The following is a 19200-nucleotide window of genomic DNA, read 5'->3' on the forward strand; positions in this document are numbered from 1 at the left end:
TCTCTCCTTTTTTTTAAATCTGTAATTTCCAATTTATAAAAAACGTGTCATTCGTGTGATAAATATGAATAAATTTTTAAAAAAGAATGACTGCATTTCACTCAGGGTTTGCCTCGTTCCCTAACAGTAATAAACCTGTCTTATTAAATGTCCATATTTGCTTTAAATTTGGGGTCTATCCTCAATAAGAACACATATTTAATAAACTATCAGTTTGTCCAGACTTGGAGTAACTTCCGCCTCGGATTTGTTGTTAAGGTAGGTGAAGTGCAAGTTCGTTAGCCAGGGCCACGTGAGCTGAGAGGACCAGCGCCCTTCCGGAAGACCTCCTGTCCTTCCAAACATGAATTCACGGGTGGAGGATAACTACGCTCTAAAGTATGAGATAAAACGCTAACACTGATAGAAAATAACACGTCACCTCTGTGGTTCGATTGGATCAATTTTCTTGGAAATAATCAGGCGTGGTCACCTCGAATGTCTTTGAGTCCCTCACCTTCATAACAAACGTCACGATTCTGATTGCCTGGGGGTGGGGTGGGGGTGGTTAAAGACTTTCATCTTTCAGGGATAACAGTAAGAGGCCCAAATCTTTTGGTTTATAAATGTTTAGAACATTTATATATATTGTTTATAAATGTTAAATATATGATATTCCATGCCCACCTCACGTCCTTCCTTTACCGCCCCCACTCCCCTTTTTTTCTGCAAACATTTGCTGTTTGAATGAGATGGACAGAGTCTAAGGCGGTCCTCTCTGGGCCTGTACCACAGGAAAGCTCGTCAATAAGGCTGCTCTGTACCTTTGGGTAAGTGGGCCTATAAAATACCTGCCCTGTGTCCCCACACCTGGCATGAATGCCAACATTTCATGGTAGGAGGGTCACATTCAAATGCACGTGAGCAATAGCACATATTGGATCTACTATTATTGCCTTACGAGACATGTGTCTAGGAAGTCTTTGTCATGATGTCGTTAACTGAGAAATCGGGAAAGAGGCTGAGAGCACATGAACTATCATAGGGAATGTTTAGAGGGTAGAAGTGCAGAGGCCTGAGTCAAGGCTCAGTTAGCTGGGGGAGAATTTCACTGTTGTCAGGGGTGGCCAAGGAGGAGCACCTTGACAAGGAAACTCTGAGAAGTCATCAAAGACAATTATCTTCTTCAAACAGCTCATCCTTGTGGCCAGACTCACTACCCACTTGGGAGGCTGGAGGTACCATCCCAGAGCTTACTTTCCTCCTCCAGGAGGCAAAGCTCACCCCTTCCTCACACCTCTTCTCTGCAGAAACATTGCTGCTAGCGTGACTTCCACTCAATGTTCTTCTTGTTCTGTGCCACTATATCCAACTTGCCACCATGTCCCTCTCAGGCTGAGGGGTAGGTGACCTATGGTGGCATATCTAGTGATTGCGACAGTGGAAATGTTCTTTGTAAATCCCCGTCAGATGCACGTAGTCAGCTTCAGTATTGGCATCAATCTTGCAAATGGTCAGAGGAAAATAAGCCCTGCCCCAGTTTTTTCAAGCAGCTCTTCCCAGGCAAGAGGTTTCACTCTTTCGAACATGGCACTTTGTACAGGCTTGTGGGAAATTAGTGGCCTCACACTTTGTGAAATATTACCACCAAGTTAAGCGAGCACTCTTGGGCCAATGAAAAGCTGCCGATGGTTTAGAAATGAAGGAACTTCAAAGATGGCGAAAGGCCATGCACAGCACTTTGCCCAGGTTTCCTCTGCTCCAGCCGGTGAAGACCAATAAAACACTAATTTTTAAAATACACATATCCCAAGAACACAAAAGTCATCTTCCTTTCTATTTTGAAGGAACCATCAATTTTCTCTACTACAGAGTTCCTCCAGAATCTCTTTTCCTCTTGATTTTGAATCTTAAAAGTGTACTATTGAATTTTGCTCATAATAAATTTTACTAGAAAAGTTTCTAAGTTATTCAGGTCAGGGAGTTGGAATCCAGAAGACTCTAGTTTTCCTTCATGTGTAGTTAGAGTAACTTAGGTGCCGAGCTTGTGGTATATTTTTGTCTAATTAAGAAAGTGAAAAATAAGCCTCAAGGAAGGTTTTGAGATCTTTGAATGGAAATGGATGTAAAATCAGATTTAAACAGCAAGACCCGTTTTACGCACTTAGCAATCATTGGCGGAGAACTATTTACTAGTCGTGTGAACGGGGTTCAGGGAATAAGGCTGAAGAAGTGCCGGGATTCTGATTTAGAGCCCACGTCAAGAAACTTCATTTTACTTAATATTTTCTTTAATATTTATTCTACCTGTGGTACTCAGGGGGTCTCATCCTGGGACCAACTGAGAATTCGTCCGTTTAATCATTTATTCATTAATTTATATTTAGGAGCACCTTTTCTTTTTCAGGTGCTGACCAAATGCACAAACGTTTATTAAAGGGGAACAAGATGCCATTTGGACACACCGTTAAGATGGATCCTAAGCCAGCAAATGCCTGCATCCGTTATTCGGTACCTCACCTACCCAGAAACTGTAACGTCTATCCAGACTCTTGACGAAACTGAGGCCGTGTTTGTCCTTCTCATGTTTTGTGTCCTCTGCAACCTGTTTGTCTCAATTCTTCAGCATAAATCAGAAGGCCTTGCTTCTCTTTCTAATAAAGGTAGACCCTCCAGATAAGCGGCTATTTTTCTTTCTTCTGGTTAAAATTTATGAAGACGACTGCCAGTTCCCCCAATTCTTTTGGGATAGATCTGAAAAAAGGCCAAGTTATGTTTTTGAGACAGCCAATCACCCTCTATGCGTGGTGACCACCTAGAAATGTGGCCAGACGTTGCTGCGGGTTTTGTTACCGCAGAAACAGCTATAGTCTCTGCTCCTGAGAAGTTTAGGTAATTACGGACGTGTTTCTTACTGCAACGGCTTTGATGGCTGCAAAGACACCCATTTCTTCTGATATCAGAGACAGAAAAAGCAAACTACTTAAGAAAAAGGAAACTGAGATAAAAGAGCCTAGGCTAAATATTGGTAACTTTTCAGCTACATTATGTTTACTAATCCAGAACTGGGAAAAAAGAGCTTCTAATGCTGACAGTTACAGGGAAGTATCATTTGGTCTTAAATTTTTGCATTCTCCCTGAATGAAGGCCTAAGATTCTGGAGTTGTTCTGGAACTTGACCCTGCTAGTTTATAATATGCTTCATTTCAACTATACTACAGTGCTAGAAAAAGAAATCTTTATGCCAAAAAAGCATATGGATTTGATAACACACACTGGAAAATCAAGGACATCTGGTTTTTTTTTTTTTTTTTTCTCTTTTACTCTAAACATTTTTTGGAAAGTCTAAACATAATGCACTGGGCCAATTTATTAATATTTTGGAATGAATATAGTTATGATATGTCATAAGAGAAATGGATTGTGGTTTTGTAGTTGAAAAAATCAAAATTTTCACATTATCGGTTAAAATCACATTAGAAGAACCATTTCGAAAATTACATTTATTTTAAATAAATGTGGTAGCAGGTATTCCAGCAGAGAAGATCTTTGAAATATGTAGAAATGGATTTTTCAGAGTTAAGAGAACCACATCCTTTTAGATACAGAAATCATTTTCTGTATCTAAAATATTCCTAGATTTTGATATACTCTACTGTCTTTATTTGAACTGGCTGTAGAGTTTTAATTAGTTTCACTGAGGTAGAATTAGCTGCATCGAAGTGGACACACTCCAGTACGAGCTGAACAGCAGCCTGTGTACCACAGATTTCCAACATAAACCATAATTCAAAAACGCCAACACAACTCCTTTCTTTGCAGGTGGGTAACCATTTATGTTGAAGGTGAAGATGTTAATATGGAAATTTCGTGAGCTAGGAAAGAGGATGAATGCTATCATTTTAATTTATGACCTTTCATATAAGGCCAAACGTAAAGGCAACTTCAATTGTTTTATATCTCAGGGCCAGCACATAGCAGATGTATGAAATTTGGAGTGTTAGACATAAACTTTTATTACCAAATTATAAATAATTTCTCCCACTTATAATGTTCACCTTTCAAGTTCATCTTGATTAAAATACAAGGGCAGTATCACACCGACTTCCCTGAATTTTACAGCTGAGAGAGGTTTTCTAGAGTTCACAGTCGAGCATAAAGAATCACAGCGTTTGAAAGACTCTCCTCAAAGGAGCTCAGCCCCTGCACCCACGGCTTTTGAAATCCAAGTTATACCAAAATGATGGCCAATGAAATACGAGCATTTATTTAAATATCTTGAACATTATATCTGGAACCAAATGCGTATAATGTAGAACATGTCCCATCTCGTGGTAAAAATAAAAGACACACTGCCTTTCTTGAGAAATTTAACCATCAGTCAAAAGCTTATATTACTTTTCAGAAGATAACATAGATGTTGGCCCTGCGCTCACAGAGTACACAAGGGAGGAAACAAATACACATACACAAACACACACAGTGTTATTTAATTGTATCATTTACAAGTGGTATGGAGGAGAAATGTACTGTTAATATAATCATAAACAAAAGGAGGACTATCTAGTCTGAGGTATTATTGAAATTTTTCTCTAATAAATTTATGTTTGAGTTAAGACAAGGTCTAATTAGGAGTCGGACTGGTGAAGAGAAGGGTTTTGGACTCCAACTGATGAAATCAGTTTTAAAGCTCTCACAATAACCCAGATGATAAGGTTTGAATCGGCTTAGTAGAAGGAAGAATGGAACTGACAGTTTTAATGCACCGAAGAAGATATGTGGAGAGCAAAAAAAACTATGAAAAGATGTTCCACATCATATGTAATTAGGGAAATGCAAATTAAAACTACAGTGAGATTCCACTACATGCCTGTTAGAATAGCCAAAATCCAAAACACTGGAAACACCAAATGCTGGTGAGTATGTGAAGCAACAAGCACTCTCAAGTCACGCTGGTAGGAATGCAAAATGGTCAGCCACTTTGAAAGACAGTTTGGTAGTTTCTTACAAAACTAAACATATTCTCATTATACAATTCAGTAACTGCCCTTCCTGGTATTTACCCAAAGAGTTGAAAACTCAACTCTTTTACCCTGGGTTGAAAACCTATGTCCATACAAAAACCTGCACACGAATTTTTATAGCAGCTTTGTTCCTAACTGCCAAAACTTGGAAGCAACCAAGATGTCCTTCGGCAAGGTGAATAGATAAATAAACTGTGGTACATCTAGACAATGGACTGTTATCCAGCATTAAAAAGAAATGAGTTATAAAGCCATGAAAGGCCATAGATGACACTTAAATACATATCACTAAGTAAAAAAAAAAAAGTCCATCTGAAAAGCCTACATACTATACGACTCCAACTTTATGATATTCTAGAAAAAGCAAAACCATGGAGACAGTAAAAAGATCAGTGCTTGCCAGAAATGAGTGGGGAGAGGGAGAGATGAATAGGGAGAACACAGATGGTTTTTAAGGTAATGAAAATACTCTGTATGATACTGTAATGATGGATCCATGTCATTAAGTGTTTGTCAAAACCCATAGAACGTACAACACCGAGAGTGAATCCTGATACAAACCATGGACTTTGGGTAATAATGATGTGTCAATGTAGGTTCATCAATTTTAACAATTAAACTAAACTAATAAACTATGTAAGCTAAACTAAATCTTGTCAAATTATTTTTATAACTTATGATAATTATTTTTTGTGACCTTAATAAATTAATATTTGTAGTTAGGGTTTTGAAGACTAGTTTTCGGTGGACTAGTATTCACAGTCTTGCATATGTTTTCTTTGTAAAATTAAAGATGTTAAAAAAAACAAACCCGTGAAATATGAAAAGATGCTATGTGAGTGGGTAAAAGGCAATTACAAACTGCTGAGGAGATTCTGGGCACAACCACATTTTGATAAACTCGTTGTCTTTGAATTAATCATGGTGCCACCCCATTTGCTTAGCTGGGCCCTTACAGATCCATGCCCCCTGGAAGGCGCAGCTGCCTCTGCAGCTGAACCACGCCCTCCAAACTCTTCATTGGCTCTTGGCCACCCCACCAGTCTGAAAGACTCTGTCAAGGCTCTGTGGTAAAAGGAACAGAGAATATGAAATCAAAACATTCTTTTTGTTTGTTTGTTTGAATAATTGAGACAACCAATGAGGAATGTGGTACAATTTGATGTCATTTGTGAAGAAAGTTTTTAGGGACAGTGTTTTATATCCTATTGTTTGTTCTTTGCAGCTAATTATTTTAATTGAAATAATACTTAATTTTTTTGTTTACATTATATTTTATACTGTAAGAACTTCAAATACAGCTTTTCGATAAATCCATAATGCTTCATCTTTACCCAAAGTGAGCTTTTTATATTAGGATATACAGAAAGTCTTTTCTAATAAATCACATCCAGTTGTTCTCTGTCCACCATATCAAAGGTTCATCTCTTTAGCTAAGAGAGGCCTACAAGAGGGGGAACACATTTTTTTGTCTTAGTAAAAAATTCTGCATCTTAGATTTGATAACTTAGCATTAAGAATTTGTTTAAAGCTATTATCACTGTTTAGTGTTACAAATTATATAGAATTAAAATTTTAAGTTGATGAGGGCATGTGTATAAGGATAAAAAAAGTCTTGTTTTTTTTCCTTCTCTCTTTCCATTAATATTAAGAATCGAGTATGCCAACCATAATTGAAAAATTAAAGAGAGAATATTGAGAATTCATGCAAAATTCCAAACCAAGTTCCCATAGCAGCACTTAAATAATGCCTGCACACTATTTCCAATTAAAACTACTTTGTAATGCAACACAATTTATGCCATTATAATACAGAATTACTTTGGCGTTTTAATTCTTCTTGTGTCAATTAACGTTGCCACGGAAACAATCTCTTACCAATAAAGACTTAGTCTTCATACACTTAATCAAAATCGAAAGGTGGATTTAAATGTTTGAGGCTGCTTGTTTTATTTACTTGAATTAAATTATTCAAGGTCACATTTCTGGGTATATACAATCATTACTTCAGCAGTAAATTCTAGTTTCCTATGACTGCAAGGTATTTTTTAGTTCTGCCCCAAAGAAATCCTGGCTAAAGACCACTTCTTGCTTTTCATTTTATGTTTTTCTTGGAGTCGGGTGGGGGTTGCTTTCTGTTAAAGGAGAGCGCACCCGCACTTTCCTCCGTTTAACCCCAAAGCACCACCTTTGCCTTTCGGCAAACCGGGATGCTTGGATTTGCGCGCCCCGGCAGGGGCGGGCCTTTTTGGTCGGGCGAGCCGCCGTAGCCGGGGAAGCGCTGATTGGCTGAGGCGCAGAAGTGCCACTGCTTCGGCGGTTTCAGTTTCGGTTCCATCGCGTTCGTCCGCGGAGGCCGGGCTTGGGGGTACCTAGAGTGGGGATTGCGGATCCCCGCCGCCAGGTGAGCCGGCGGCCGCGCGGGCCGCTGGAGGCCCCAGCGTCCCGTCGCCCCGGGCTGAGTTCGCGGAGCAGCAGCCCCGGGAGGGAGCGCCGGCCCCGGAGCCTGCGGGTGGGCGGCCCCCGCGCACTGCGGCGCTCGCGGTCTCTGCTGGGCGCCTGGCATGGCCGGGAGACCGGTGGTCGTGGGCGCCGGGATCCCTGAGCCCGGCCCTGAGACCCGCTCCCCGCCGGGCGCTTACACCACGTGGAGGGAAACGGCCCCGCCGAGTTAGAGAGCGTGCCTGGTGAAGTTCCGCAGGGAACCCCGACATTAGCCTGGGGATTCGGCGGGAAAGCGGACCCCGAGCACAGGGCCAGGCTTCGCGCGGTTTCCAGGGCTGCAGGAAATCGCCGGGCTAGCAGCAGCCCTGGTGGTTGCGCCAGACCCCCAGGAAAAAAGAGCTGGATGAGCCCACCTTACCGAGGCGTCAGGTCGGGAATGTCCACGACTGTCTGGTGTGTTGAGTCCTATCACCAGGGTTTGTGAGCAGGGCTGGCGCGCGCGTTCATAGCAGGTATTTTTGTTCAGCTTGTATGGGATTAGGGTGATGTAGATAAGGTTGATCGTGATTTAGTGTGCCTCCGCAGTAATACAAGGCATTTGGAGAAAAATTGAAAATACGTTTAGTGGAGAAAATCATATTTACTGAAACCTTTCACCAACAGTTTCTGTATTTTATTCTTGCATGTGCTAATTTCTCCGTGAGCTAAAATCACCTATTTTGCCACTTAACAGTATATTTAATTTTCCAGTTTCATTTAAAAACATCCTAAATATCTATAATTTTGCATCGTTCGATTAACTACCTTTTCCCGCATTGTGTAGGTGTCGTAAATTACTCAACCATTTCCCAACTGTGGAGCATTTAGGGTATTTGGGAATTCCTGCTTCATTTTAGCTCCTCAGATACCACTTTGATAAACTTTTTGATTGAAACTGTATTTCACATTATTTACTTGGATAGACTTTGAGAAGTGAAATTATTAGAATTGTGCTGTAGATCTTTTTAGGTCTTCATACATACACATTGCTGGCTTGTTTTCCAGAATAGTTTTAGTAGTTTACATCATTTTTTGTTAGGACTGTGCCTATTTCACCAAAAGTAGTGAGTGATACATTTCCAATATACTCAGCAAAGTTGAGCCTCTCTTTGGAATTTTTTTTTTTTTATTCCAGCTGCTTGAGTTTTGTGAAGGAGTCTTCAAGAGGTTGTGTTAGTGTGTGCTTGTGTGTTTGGTTGCTGACTGTTAGGTACTTAAGTGATCACCTAGCAAACTGCCTTATTTTGCAGATGAGGAACCTGGGGCATCAAGAGGTGAGTTATCCAAGGCACACAGCTAGTAAGTAGCAGAGCTGGGATTAGAACTCAGGTGTCCCGCCTCCCAAGGGTTCATGCTGCATTAGGTAGTCTCACTAAACTGTGGCATAGTCGATATTAGAATTTAAAAAGATGTTTCTAGCACTTGGATTTTTCTGTCCTTTTTGAATTGTATCAAATAACAGATATTTTAATCATCTGAGGAATCTCTGACACTGAAAAATGGGGAAGTGACCATTTCATGGCCAGGACTAGAAATCCATTTAAAATAACAAGCCCTTCAAGATTTTTGGACTGTTGTTTTCAGATTTTCTAAATGTTGGAATAAAATATCAAATAAGTTATTTATATTCTGTCATCTAACCTAGCTGTTTGTTCTCATTTGTTACACCTTAAAGATTTTTTTTAAAATGTCAGTCGATATTTTGGGCTAAATTTTTTGTTATGTAGGGCTATCCTATGCTTTGTAGAGGGTAAGCAACATCCTTGGCCTCTATCTACAAGATACTAGTAGTACCACGTCCTCATACAGGACAACCCAAAATGTCTCCAGATGTTTTCAGATGTCCCTGAGGGTAGGGGGCAAAATCTCCCTGGTCAAGAACCACTTGCTTATAGGGATTATTTGGGGAACTTTATGTAAATTCCAGTGCCCCTTACCTAGAGAGTCTGACTAGGGGTAAGCTTCAGGAATCTGCTTTTTATCAAACATCTGTTGATTAGGATGCATCTGATTCTTGGACAACATGGACACATTTGTTTTCTCCATCTTTTTTCCAGTGGTCAGCAGTAGAGATGTAACTGTGTGATAGCTGCTTAAATGAATGGATGATACTGTACTAGTCGCTGCCCACAGTTGGGAAGGGATGGGGATTTTTCTTCGCACTGCCCTTAAATGCCCCTTACCAGGCTTGGGCATTGTGCTTGAGTACCAGGGATACCAAATGAGTAAGACATTTTCCCTGTCCCTGAGAAGCTTAGAACCTACTGTGGGACTTAGCACATGCAAGAATAAAATACAGAAATTGTTGGTAGAAGATTTCAGGAACTACGATTTGCCCCACTAAGACTGGTCAGCTGGAAAGGAGGGAGATATTTAGAGAGCTGTTCTTAGGTGAGATGCCCTCTTAGACACTGATGTATTGGGCTAAAGCTGCTTTTACTTGGGTTGTAATGTTATGTTTCATAGCAGTTTTTTGCTTTTCAAATTTTTTTACCCTAAACTGTAAATGCTTTTAAGAAGAGGTGAAAGTTTACGGGTAAACATTTCCAAGAAACAATGATTTGCATGTCTTCTGTTCAGTGACAGACCTCAAAATCACGTTGGGTGTATTTCTTTCCGTTTGACCATTATATTTCTTCGCAGGCTGGTTTACAGTACTTTGTGACGTTAGGTATCACCACCTCTCCCCCAGTGCTACCCTCCAACTGGATCTCCCACTGTCTGGCTATTCCCCAGGTTTAACAGGAGAACCTTGACATTCGAAAGGGCAGCTGTGTGTTTGAAAGGGCTCCAGCTTTGAGATGAAGCCTTCGTGCTGCTCACCACCTCACAGGGTGACTGCGTGAATTGCTCATGACTCTAATACTTGACACATAATTGAATGGATAAAATTGGGTTTTTCTCCCCCATTCTTTACTAAAGAAAATCTCTGCAGGGCAGTTTGCAGATGTTCTCATACTGATTCTCTCAAAAGCATCTGACAGAAAATACCCTGCCTTTGACTTAATAGCCATGTATGAAAATAGGTCATTTAAAACAAGCCTGAGTAGGAGTCAGGGGATGGACAGGAGGCATAGAGCTTTAAGTTTGAAGGAAGAATTTTATCAAGGTGACCTTGCAGAAAGGACGCTTTTTTCCTCATATGTTTATGGTTCAAGAGGCTTTTCTCTTTGGAAATGGTCAGAACTGTTCCTTCTGTCTTATCCAATTTAAAAGATGAAAACTTAAAATAATGTGAGCCAGGTGACGGGAAAAATCGTGATGTCGAGAGCAATTTACTCATGCAAAATAGATTTATGGGCCAGTCATTAAATAAGAGGGAGTACCAAGAAAGCCTAATGAAGATGAATGTAAAAGATATGGTCTCCTAAAGTGATGGATAAAATGTATTTGAAGCAACATCTTCTTTCCAAATAACTTTTAAAATATATTTTTTCAAGAGATTAGCAGAATATAGATGCTCTAAAGAATAAATGAGAAGCTTGGTATTAGTCTCTCTTTTCATTTGGCCTAATAGTCTTTCAAGGGAGAAAAGACTTGTGTAAAAAAAAGTAGAGAATATAGAAGAGTGAATGGTGAAGAGGTATATCAAATACAACCAAGTGTGAAACTTTATGGTGCCAAAACAAGGTAAGATGGCCCATCTCCACTCTATCTAAAGTAGAAAGCAGAACTCATGCAAGTCTCTGCTTTACATCCTCCTGGGTCCCTATCACTGTCACAGTAGTTCCCATGCTTGCCAGCTTATGAGTCTTTAAAGCGTGTGTAAACGGATTCCTGGGTCCCTACCCTAGATCTCCTGAATCAGAATCTCTAAGTGATCCAAATGATTCGTGTTTGGGACATTGACCTAGCGGCTCAAGCGCACGCTCTTTGAGCCTGACTTGCCATGCTCCCCAGGAATGTGGCTCTGATCCCTTCTGCGGCTGCAGCTTGTCCTCCTTGCCAGTGTAGAGTTTCTTGAACCCAAACACCAACCAATGCCTCGGCTAAGATTTCTGGGGGGCTCCTTTCCGTATTGAGCCCAGGTGTCACCTCCAGAAATCCTTTCATCTGCCAAGCCTGGGCTAAGTGAGTCTCTATGTGTAATTCTATCCCAGGACATACAATTAAAAAAAAAAAAATCTCCATTTTTTTTTTTTTTTTTTGCCTTCTTTGGAGTGTAAACTCTGATGGCCCGAGGCCCTGCCATGTTGGTGCTACATCCTCAGCCAATGTGTCTGACACTTAGGTGCCGATGAAAGTTCAGTGTTGAATACTTTCAAGAAGAAATCATTGTTAATTGAGGTAAAGATGAGGCTTAATGGCGGAGGTGTGATCTTTGATGAGTTTAGAAGAAGAATATATGTACTTTTAAAAAGGTCAGGAAAGATAATTGTAATAACATTTTAGAAATAACTAACACCATCAGTTAAACAACTAATAGTCTAGGTTTGTGTTTTTCTGTCATTAACTTTGACTTTGCACAGGATAGTTAATAATATCACTGTGAACTAGATTTTCACATGATACGTCTCAGTTTTTCTTTTTTTTTTTTTTTTAACAGAATAAGCAGGTAGTTTGATCTCATTCTTGTACATGAAGAAACTGGCGTGATGGGATTTAGCATCTGATAGGAAATGAACCTGACTCATGAGTCCAGGCCGCATCAGGTCTTCCGGGTTAATAGTCTCTCTAGAGCCATTCAGCCACAAAACAGCACATGTTCGGGACATAAATAAGGCAGTTTATAGATGAATGGGAAGATTTGTTTTTACTAAACTCATTAAAGGTACTGAATCTGTTACAGTGTTTACTTTGTAATTGTTTTCCTTGTGCTCACAACAGTATAAATAAAATTATTGTGTGGTCTGAGTCCTGAATGAATGATTGTCTAGATTAGTAGTTGTAATTTCAGTTATCTGTTGAGACTGTAACTAAAAAATACTGGCAGTTCAGTGGAAAAATGGAATTAAAATTTGCCGAGCAAAATAGTTGATCACATTAAAAAAATTTTTAAGCCTTGGGGAGATAGAGTGAATGGGAATAGTTCAAATAACAGCCCTAAATTCAAGAACAGTTTTTGAAACTTCTATTTTCTGTTACTTAGGTTGTTGACTTTTCTTGGTTAAAAAAAAAATCATTTTAACTTGAATTATAAGCACCTTTGTTTACTCACGCCCTTTAAACAAGCATTTTCTTCTTCTGGATCCCAAGTTAAAGGTCAGAGCCTGTGAATACAAGTCTTTTAATTTCCTTGCAACTATGTGTGTACAAACACATTTATTGAACAAATGCAAAGCCATTAACCTAGCATTCTAACTTACCCACACTGCTGAGCTTGCAAAGTCCCTTTGAGAAAATCTCCAGTGTCCCTAAACCACGAATTTAGATCAAGTGGATGGACATGGACTGCAATAAGCAGTGCTATTTTCGAAAGAATGTTTAATGAACATTTTGACTGAGCAGGGTCTCTGTAAACATCATCGTCTGTGACGATGCCACGTAATATGGGCGTTGTGAGGACTGGTGGGATAACGCATGGAAAACACTTCGCCTAGTCTCTGGTTCATGGTACTGGAAACACGTTAGCTGCCAGGCAGCGGAGTAATGTTGAGTCTCCTACGTGCTCCTTTGACACTTGATTTCCCATAAGTATGTTAAAGAGCTTCAGGGCTCTTTTGTTGATTGATTAACTTTTGTCTTTACCTTTATTGTTCCTTTTCAGATTTCTGATCAGGATTGTTAAAATGAGTCTGCGGAAGCAAACCCCCAGTGACTTCTTAAAGCAAATCATTGGACGTCCAGTTGTGGTAAAATTAAATTCTGGAGTGGATTACCGAGGTAATGTTCTCATGCTTCATCCCCACTGATGTAATTAAACGAGTAAATGTGACTTACTGGTTTTTATTAATCTTGTAAACATAGGTACCCAGTAGATCAGACAACATTGGTTGTCCACAAATTTTATGCCAATTTTTCCTGCCTCTGAGATGATACCTTTTAGAGAGACAACTCTTACACGAGTGTGTGCTTCTGACTTCCGATGCGATTTGCGTGGCTCCTGTCTCTTATCTCTGCTTTGAGATCGTGTGTGCCGAAGCTCCCTGGTAATAATAGACAGAGCTACCCACGCACCCAAGCGTGAACAGGTGGATACTGAAGATCACTTTGGCACAGCAGCACCTGTGTCTGCAGAAGTATTCAAGATTGCAAGCAGCTCTTTAGGTAGTATCATTTTACAGCACGAACTTCTCACTCACGTAATATGTGGGTTATCCAGAGACACCTTTCTATTCTTTTGGAGAAGACATTTTTTAAGGCCATGACACTAATGAAGTTAACTTTGTGGGAGGAGTGGTTTCAAACTCCATTTTCTTTTTAATTGCTAAATTCCTAATCTTATGAAATTGAGATATGTTAAATTACCTGGAATATTTTACAGGTACAGAGAACTAATTCATTAGCAGTTTTATAGCCTTTTCTTGGTCTCTTTTCTGAATAATGATGATATCTCAAGTTTTTTCTTCTTTCCTCACATGCAAACTTAATTTTGTTGAGAGTTTACTGTGTGTCCGGCGTGTGTTAATCACTTTGACTCTCATTTTATTGTCACATAAACCCTTGAGGTCTCTGTTGATTACCCCACCTCGTTAGGGAGGAAGTCAGACCTGAACACAGGCTCGGCTCTGAAGCCTGTTGGGAAGTCTCCGCTGTTCGTGCCCTGCTGCAGTTTCTTGACATTAATAATATCTCCAGTTGAGTTTGATTTTTATAGTGGAACTAATGGATTTGTACTGAATACTGAGGTATCATGAGGTCTCTGTGTCCTGCCTCTTACCCCCCGTGAGCCTCCGATGAACCTGAGGAGGTAACAGTTCGAGAGATTCGAGTATATTCACTATTTTATTAGGGTGGGGACATTGAGTTTGATATCTTCTCCATACCCACTTCACTGAGGAGATGACTATCCTGACCTTTTTTTCCTACTGTTTAGGGAAAAGTTTTTTATTTATAAAGGTAATAGATGTGTTTTTCTTTTTCTTTCTTTTTTTCGAAATTTTAAAGCAAATTATGGATAAAAGTAGATTCTAGAAGAAAGCAAAATCTCCCCAAAATTCTACCATGCAGAGATAATCAGCCTTAACTAATTTGGACCTGTCTCCATATAAACACAGTTTTACATAAATGGGATCAACTGTACATGATGCCCCCTCGTTTTTTGTTTGTTTGTTTGTTTTTTTGTTTTTTTTTGTTTTTTACATTAAAGACATATATCCTGTTCTGACAGCATGAAGTCTCTATTGCCTTCATGGGAGTTCCTCGTATGGATGTACCACGGTTTTGTTTTTGTTTTTAACCAGTTCCCTACGAATGGACATTTAGGTGTTCACCAGTTTTTTGCTGTTATAAATAGCTTGCTCCTTTGGCATGTGTCGTGAGCACTTGTCCAGGTATCTCTTTAGAATAAATTCCCCGGGCCAAGGCGCCTGAGTCGGAACCTGTCAGACGGCCCCACGTGTGCTCATGCTTCTCTGCGTTCTCACTGACCCTTTTTTAGCCTTTGTTTTCAGCTTTTCCATTCTAATTGGCAACAAATAATATCTCATTTATCTTTCTTTGTTTACTAGTGAGGTCGAGCAACCTTCTTGTGAGTAGGAATCATAATTTTTTTCCTTTTATGAATGTCTGTTCATGGCTTCTATACGCCATTGAGAGCATTACTGTAAAGAATGCGCTTGTTTTGTAGCTTCATAATGAAAAACCCAGCTCTCTTTAAGTTGCAGAAAGCTTCGTGTTTTCTGTTATTCCTAGTAGTTTATCCCTTAGAGAAGGGAAGGGGTTATAATTACAACCTTCTGGAACCTTTTCTTAAAAAAACCTTTGCTATGAGAATAGATATTTTAATTAGAAGTGAGCATTTCACTTTGAAATGCTTTTGATGAATTTTCAAACAGATTTGCATGTATCTCCAAAGTTTCTTGCTCATTTGTGATTGTGGTTTAATTGTAAAATTAATACAGCAGGAAATAAACTTGTATCTTAAGCTTTCTTTTGATAGGAAATGATTGTTATTATTCCAGTCCATTCCGAGTCTTTGAAAGTTTACAGTTTTTAGCAGAATTCTGTTAAATTAGTGTCTTGTGCTATCATCACACACACAGTTTTGAAAAGAAACTTGTGTAGAGGATAATGGGGCAGAGGGAGAGAGTGAGGAGCATATTACCAAAGTTGGGGCTAAGTGAAGCTATCGACTTGGTTAAGAGGATCAAATTTGTAGTATTTGCTTTTACTTAAGTCCTTTTTTTCCTTGAAAATACCACTTTACATTAGAGACTCAGAGTGAGAGTCATATATTTTTTCATCTTTTGAAAAATCAGGTCAGATTTTGCAAAAGTTTTACCATCTTAATACAATTAAAAAAGGTTCCCCTCAAATATTTTCCTTGAAAGCTCCCTAGAATGTTTTTGGCCATTTTTCTATATTAGTCTGGATCTGGAAAAATTATAACTGTAACAAGACAGAAAGGGATGTGTGATAATGCAATATGTTGCCTCGTATTCTCAAGCTGCTCGTCGCTGTGACTCACAGCTTTAAGATGTTCTTTCAGGAGCACCTGCTGTCTCCTCTTCTATTATTTTAACAGATTGTGGAGACTTCCTCTTAACCCTGGAGCACATTCATCTGCTGCAGTAGATGCTGTAAAAGAATGAGATAAATCTGCCAGACCCGTATTTCACTTAGTGGCTAAATAAGAAATCCACTGGTAGCGAGGAGTCTTGGCTCATGGTCACTTGTTCCTGCATAATTGCCCTCTCCAGTGTTTTGCTTTCAAAGAATGGTATTTTATTTGGAATATTTTTATTGTGTTACTTCTGAGGAGGCTTTAAAAGTTGCCGTTGGAATCACACATACTATGAGAAAAGTGGCAGTTCGTTGTTTTTCCTGCTAGCAGTCACACTGTATGCTTCTTAGCCTTTATTCACATGGGCACAGAGTAAAGACTTTTTTTGTGCATTCGTCTATTGAGTTTCATTTACAGTGTGAATTTTTATATTAAGCATATAAGAGCTAATGAATAAAGAGATTGTCAGCGCTAAGGTAAACCCAGTGATTTTCAACTCTTTTACTTGCTTTGTATGTCTTCTCTTTGACTCCCTCTGTCTCCAGGGGTCCTGGCTTGCCTGGATGGCTACATGAATATAGCCTTGGAGCAGACAGAAGAATATGTAAATGGACAACTGAAGAATAAGTATGGGGACGCATTTATCCGAGGAAACAATGGTAGTATTCCTTCTCTCTACAGTTGAACAGCATCTGAAATAAGGCTTTTTATTTATAATTGGGATCACCAGCGGGAGGTTTTCTATCGCAGATCTTCAACATGACCAGTTATTTTTTAGCTGCTTTGTGGAATTTTGGGACTAGAAATTCCTCTCCTCTTGCCCCTTTACTGTTGAGGACCCGAAGGGCAGGGCTGTGCCGCCCCAGAGCGCTGCTCTCCCGAGCGTGCTTCGTGACATCCCCCAGCGCTGCCTCTCACACCGGAAGCCGGAGCTGCAGAGTGGCCACAGTGTCTCTGCTGTCTTTGGTTTGTGTCTTTTGCCACTTAGCTTGTCCTGTTTGTCCTTTCTCTGTTAAGCATTCAGATGCTTTTTGTGGAGATTATATCCTTTAGTTTGGCAAAAATGACAATAAGAACTATGGTTCTGAAGTTACTCAGCTTTTTAACAGCTAATATATTGCTGTGACTATTGAGGCTACTTTTTAAGTACCTTGTTTAAAAACATAGTAAAGTCTTACTTGAATTTTTCAGTGGGAAAGGGGAAGACATCAAAACGGTGGGCATTATCTCTTGACCCCTCCGCACTTTTTGGTCTCATTCCCCAAATGGAGCTCTGGGAATCCTGAGTTTGGATTTTGCGGAAGTGCATGCCTTAGGTCTGGGTGACTTCTTCAGCCCCCTTAATGTCGAACCTCTGCTGTGAACTGAACTTCCTCACTTACCGTAGGCCTTCTATCTCCTGTACTTACAGTCCTGTGTTTCTTCACGTCCTGTCTTTGTATATACCTCTCGTTTGCTTTCTGGTTCTTCTAACATGCAGAATTTCTCTTCCTACTTTTTATATTGTTCTTCCTTGACTTTCTCCATTTACTAAGAAATGTTAAGATGTTTCCCCATCTCAGTATCGCTGATAGCAAGTCAGTCGCAGGTTCTGTTAGTAGCGATGGGGTAGATCCTGTCACTCGCATGGGACATCTGGGCTTCCCAGGGGCGTTTTTACTGTCGTTCTGATGCTTCCCTCACGTAATCAGTGGTAGTCACCGGCAGACCCCAGACCCTCACCCTTGCCCCTAAAGAGGGTCCTGACTGACTCAGTTAATCTGTGCTACTTCTCTTATCAGACATAGCTTCGCGTTCACTTCGGAAGCACCTGTCTGTCCGCATCCGAGTACGTCGTCACGGGGCGTGGGAGGGAGGGACACCTCTAGCGAAAGCTTCATGGTGGCTCAGTCATCACGTTTCCTTGTACTCTTACATAGCACGTGTCCTAACGCGCTCACTTTGGGCGGCCACAGGAAGACAGACTAAGCAAAACTCTGGATAACAGCTAACGTGGGTACTTCAACAGGGAACTCAGAATAAGGACTTCGGTATTTTTTTAAAAAATTAATAAACTCTTAAACTCTTGTTTATTTATCCTGTTGCAATTTAAAAAGTAAACAGCAAATTTAGAGTTTATATTGTGGATGAAAATGTGTTATTGTACTCTGAAGTCTAGTCTGGCAGATTTATTCATTACTACAAGCATAATTATTATACCTGTAATTATAAAACATTCTTAGATTTCCATAACTTTCATATGGTCAGTTTTCAGTGAGTCAGTTGTATAGCTAAGACTAGAACACATTCCTATAAGATATCAAACCCAGGTCTGGATTTGTAAAATTAGTCTGATAGTAGTTCCAGAATTTATCATGTAATACGAAAATTCCTTTAAAATTTGCAGGGGTGTCAGGCCAAAATCCGTTTGCTTTTAAAACTTACAGGTATGATACTTAAGAACGTGTTTTTTCAGTTTCTTTCCATTTTGTTTTTCAGTGTTGTACATAAGCACACAGAAGAGAAGGATGTGAAGACACCAAAGTACAATACCTTTCCTACCCGGATATATTTTTTTATGAGATTTTTTTGGTTCTTTTTGATATAATGTTCTATTTCATAACAGTCGGTGATTTTTCACTGACGTAAGAAATGTATAAAATTGTGGATTTAATTTGTAAAGAATTCTTTCATATTTAAGTTTCAGCCATTTTCTTTTGTCTCTGTGTCAGTGTGCAGAATGCAAAAAGAATAAAAAAAAGAAAAAAATCTGTTTCTCCCAACATGGTTTCTAACTTACATTTCAAGCAATGTCATTGGATTTGATTGCTTTACTTATTTGAATGACTAAACTGATGCACATGATGATAATTAAAATATTTTAGAGCTGTCCTCCTCTATTTTATTCTCTTCTATTTGTTGTACAAAATACTTGAGTAAAAATGTTCTACAAAGGCATCCAGTTTCAGTCTGAGGCTAAAAAGGGTCCATGAGGTCAGAAGTTCAGCCTCTGATTCAATCACTTAGAAAATAGACCGGTGGCACCTTCCACAAAAGGAGTGGGAATCTGAATTGGTTGGGGGGAGAAACTCTAAAGGTTCCCAATATGCCAGTTAGGTGAAAACGTTC

The 19200-nt window shown here is 39.6% G+C and overlaps 1 protein-coding gene across 5 annotated transcripts; it reads left to right on the forward strand.

Annotated features, from left to right (window-relative positions):
* The first annotated feature begins 7282 nt into the window (after positions 1–7282).
* LSM6 (LSM6 homolog, U6 small nuclear RNA and mRNA degradation associated) lies at positions 7283–18971 on the forward strand. 5 transcript variants are annotated; one of them, XM_016164065.2, is made up of 5 exons: positions 11663–11774; positions 12034–12258; positions 13195–13310; positions 16638–16751; positions 18571–18971. In XM_016164065.2, the coding sequence occupies exons 3-5, from the start codon at positions 13217–13219 to the stop codon at positions 18603–18605; spliced, it is 243 nt and encodes an 80-aa protein (XP_016019551.1). In that variant the 5' UTR covers positions 11663–11774; positions 12034–12258; positions 13195–13216; the 3' UTR covers positions 18606–18971. The 5 variants fall into 5 exon arrangements, with proteins under 5 accessions (XP_016019550.1, XP_036089430.1, XP_036089431.1 ...); XM_016164064.2 differs by lacking the exons at positions 11663–11774; positions 12034–12258 and adding an exon at positions 7283–7407; XM_036233537.1 differs by lacking the exons at positions 11663–11774; positions 12034–12258 and adding an exon at positions 7559–7901.
* Positions 18972–19200: the final 229 nt, after the last annotated feature.

Source organism: Rousettus aegyptiacus, unplaced genomic scaffold (genome assembly GCF_014176215.1).
Source record: "Rousettus aegyptiacus isolate mRouAeg1 unplaced genomic scaffold, mRouAeg1.p scaffold_m13_p_16, whole genome shotgun sequence".
Lineage (NCBI taxonomy): Eukaryota > Metazoa > Chordata > Mammalia > Chiroptera > Pteropodidae > Rousettus > Rousettus aegyptiacus.

What these genes read in the sequence shown, in the direction of transcription:
- LSM6 (XM_016164064.2), top strand. Translation starts at nt 13,217, where the DNA reads ATGAGTCTGCGGAAGCAAACCCCCAGTGACTTCTTAAAGCAAATCATT. An exon ending in TTCTGGAGTGGATTACCGAG is followed by an intron (nt 13,311 to 16,637) that starts GTAATGTTCTCA and finishes CTCTGTCTCCAG; the next exon opens with GGGTCCTGGCTTGCCTGGAT. An exon ending in ATTTATCCGAGGAAACAATG is followed by an intron (nt 16,752 to 18,570) that starts GTAGTATTCCTT and finishes TTTGTTTTTCAG; the next exon opens with TGTTGTACATAAGCACACAG.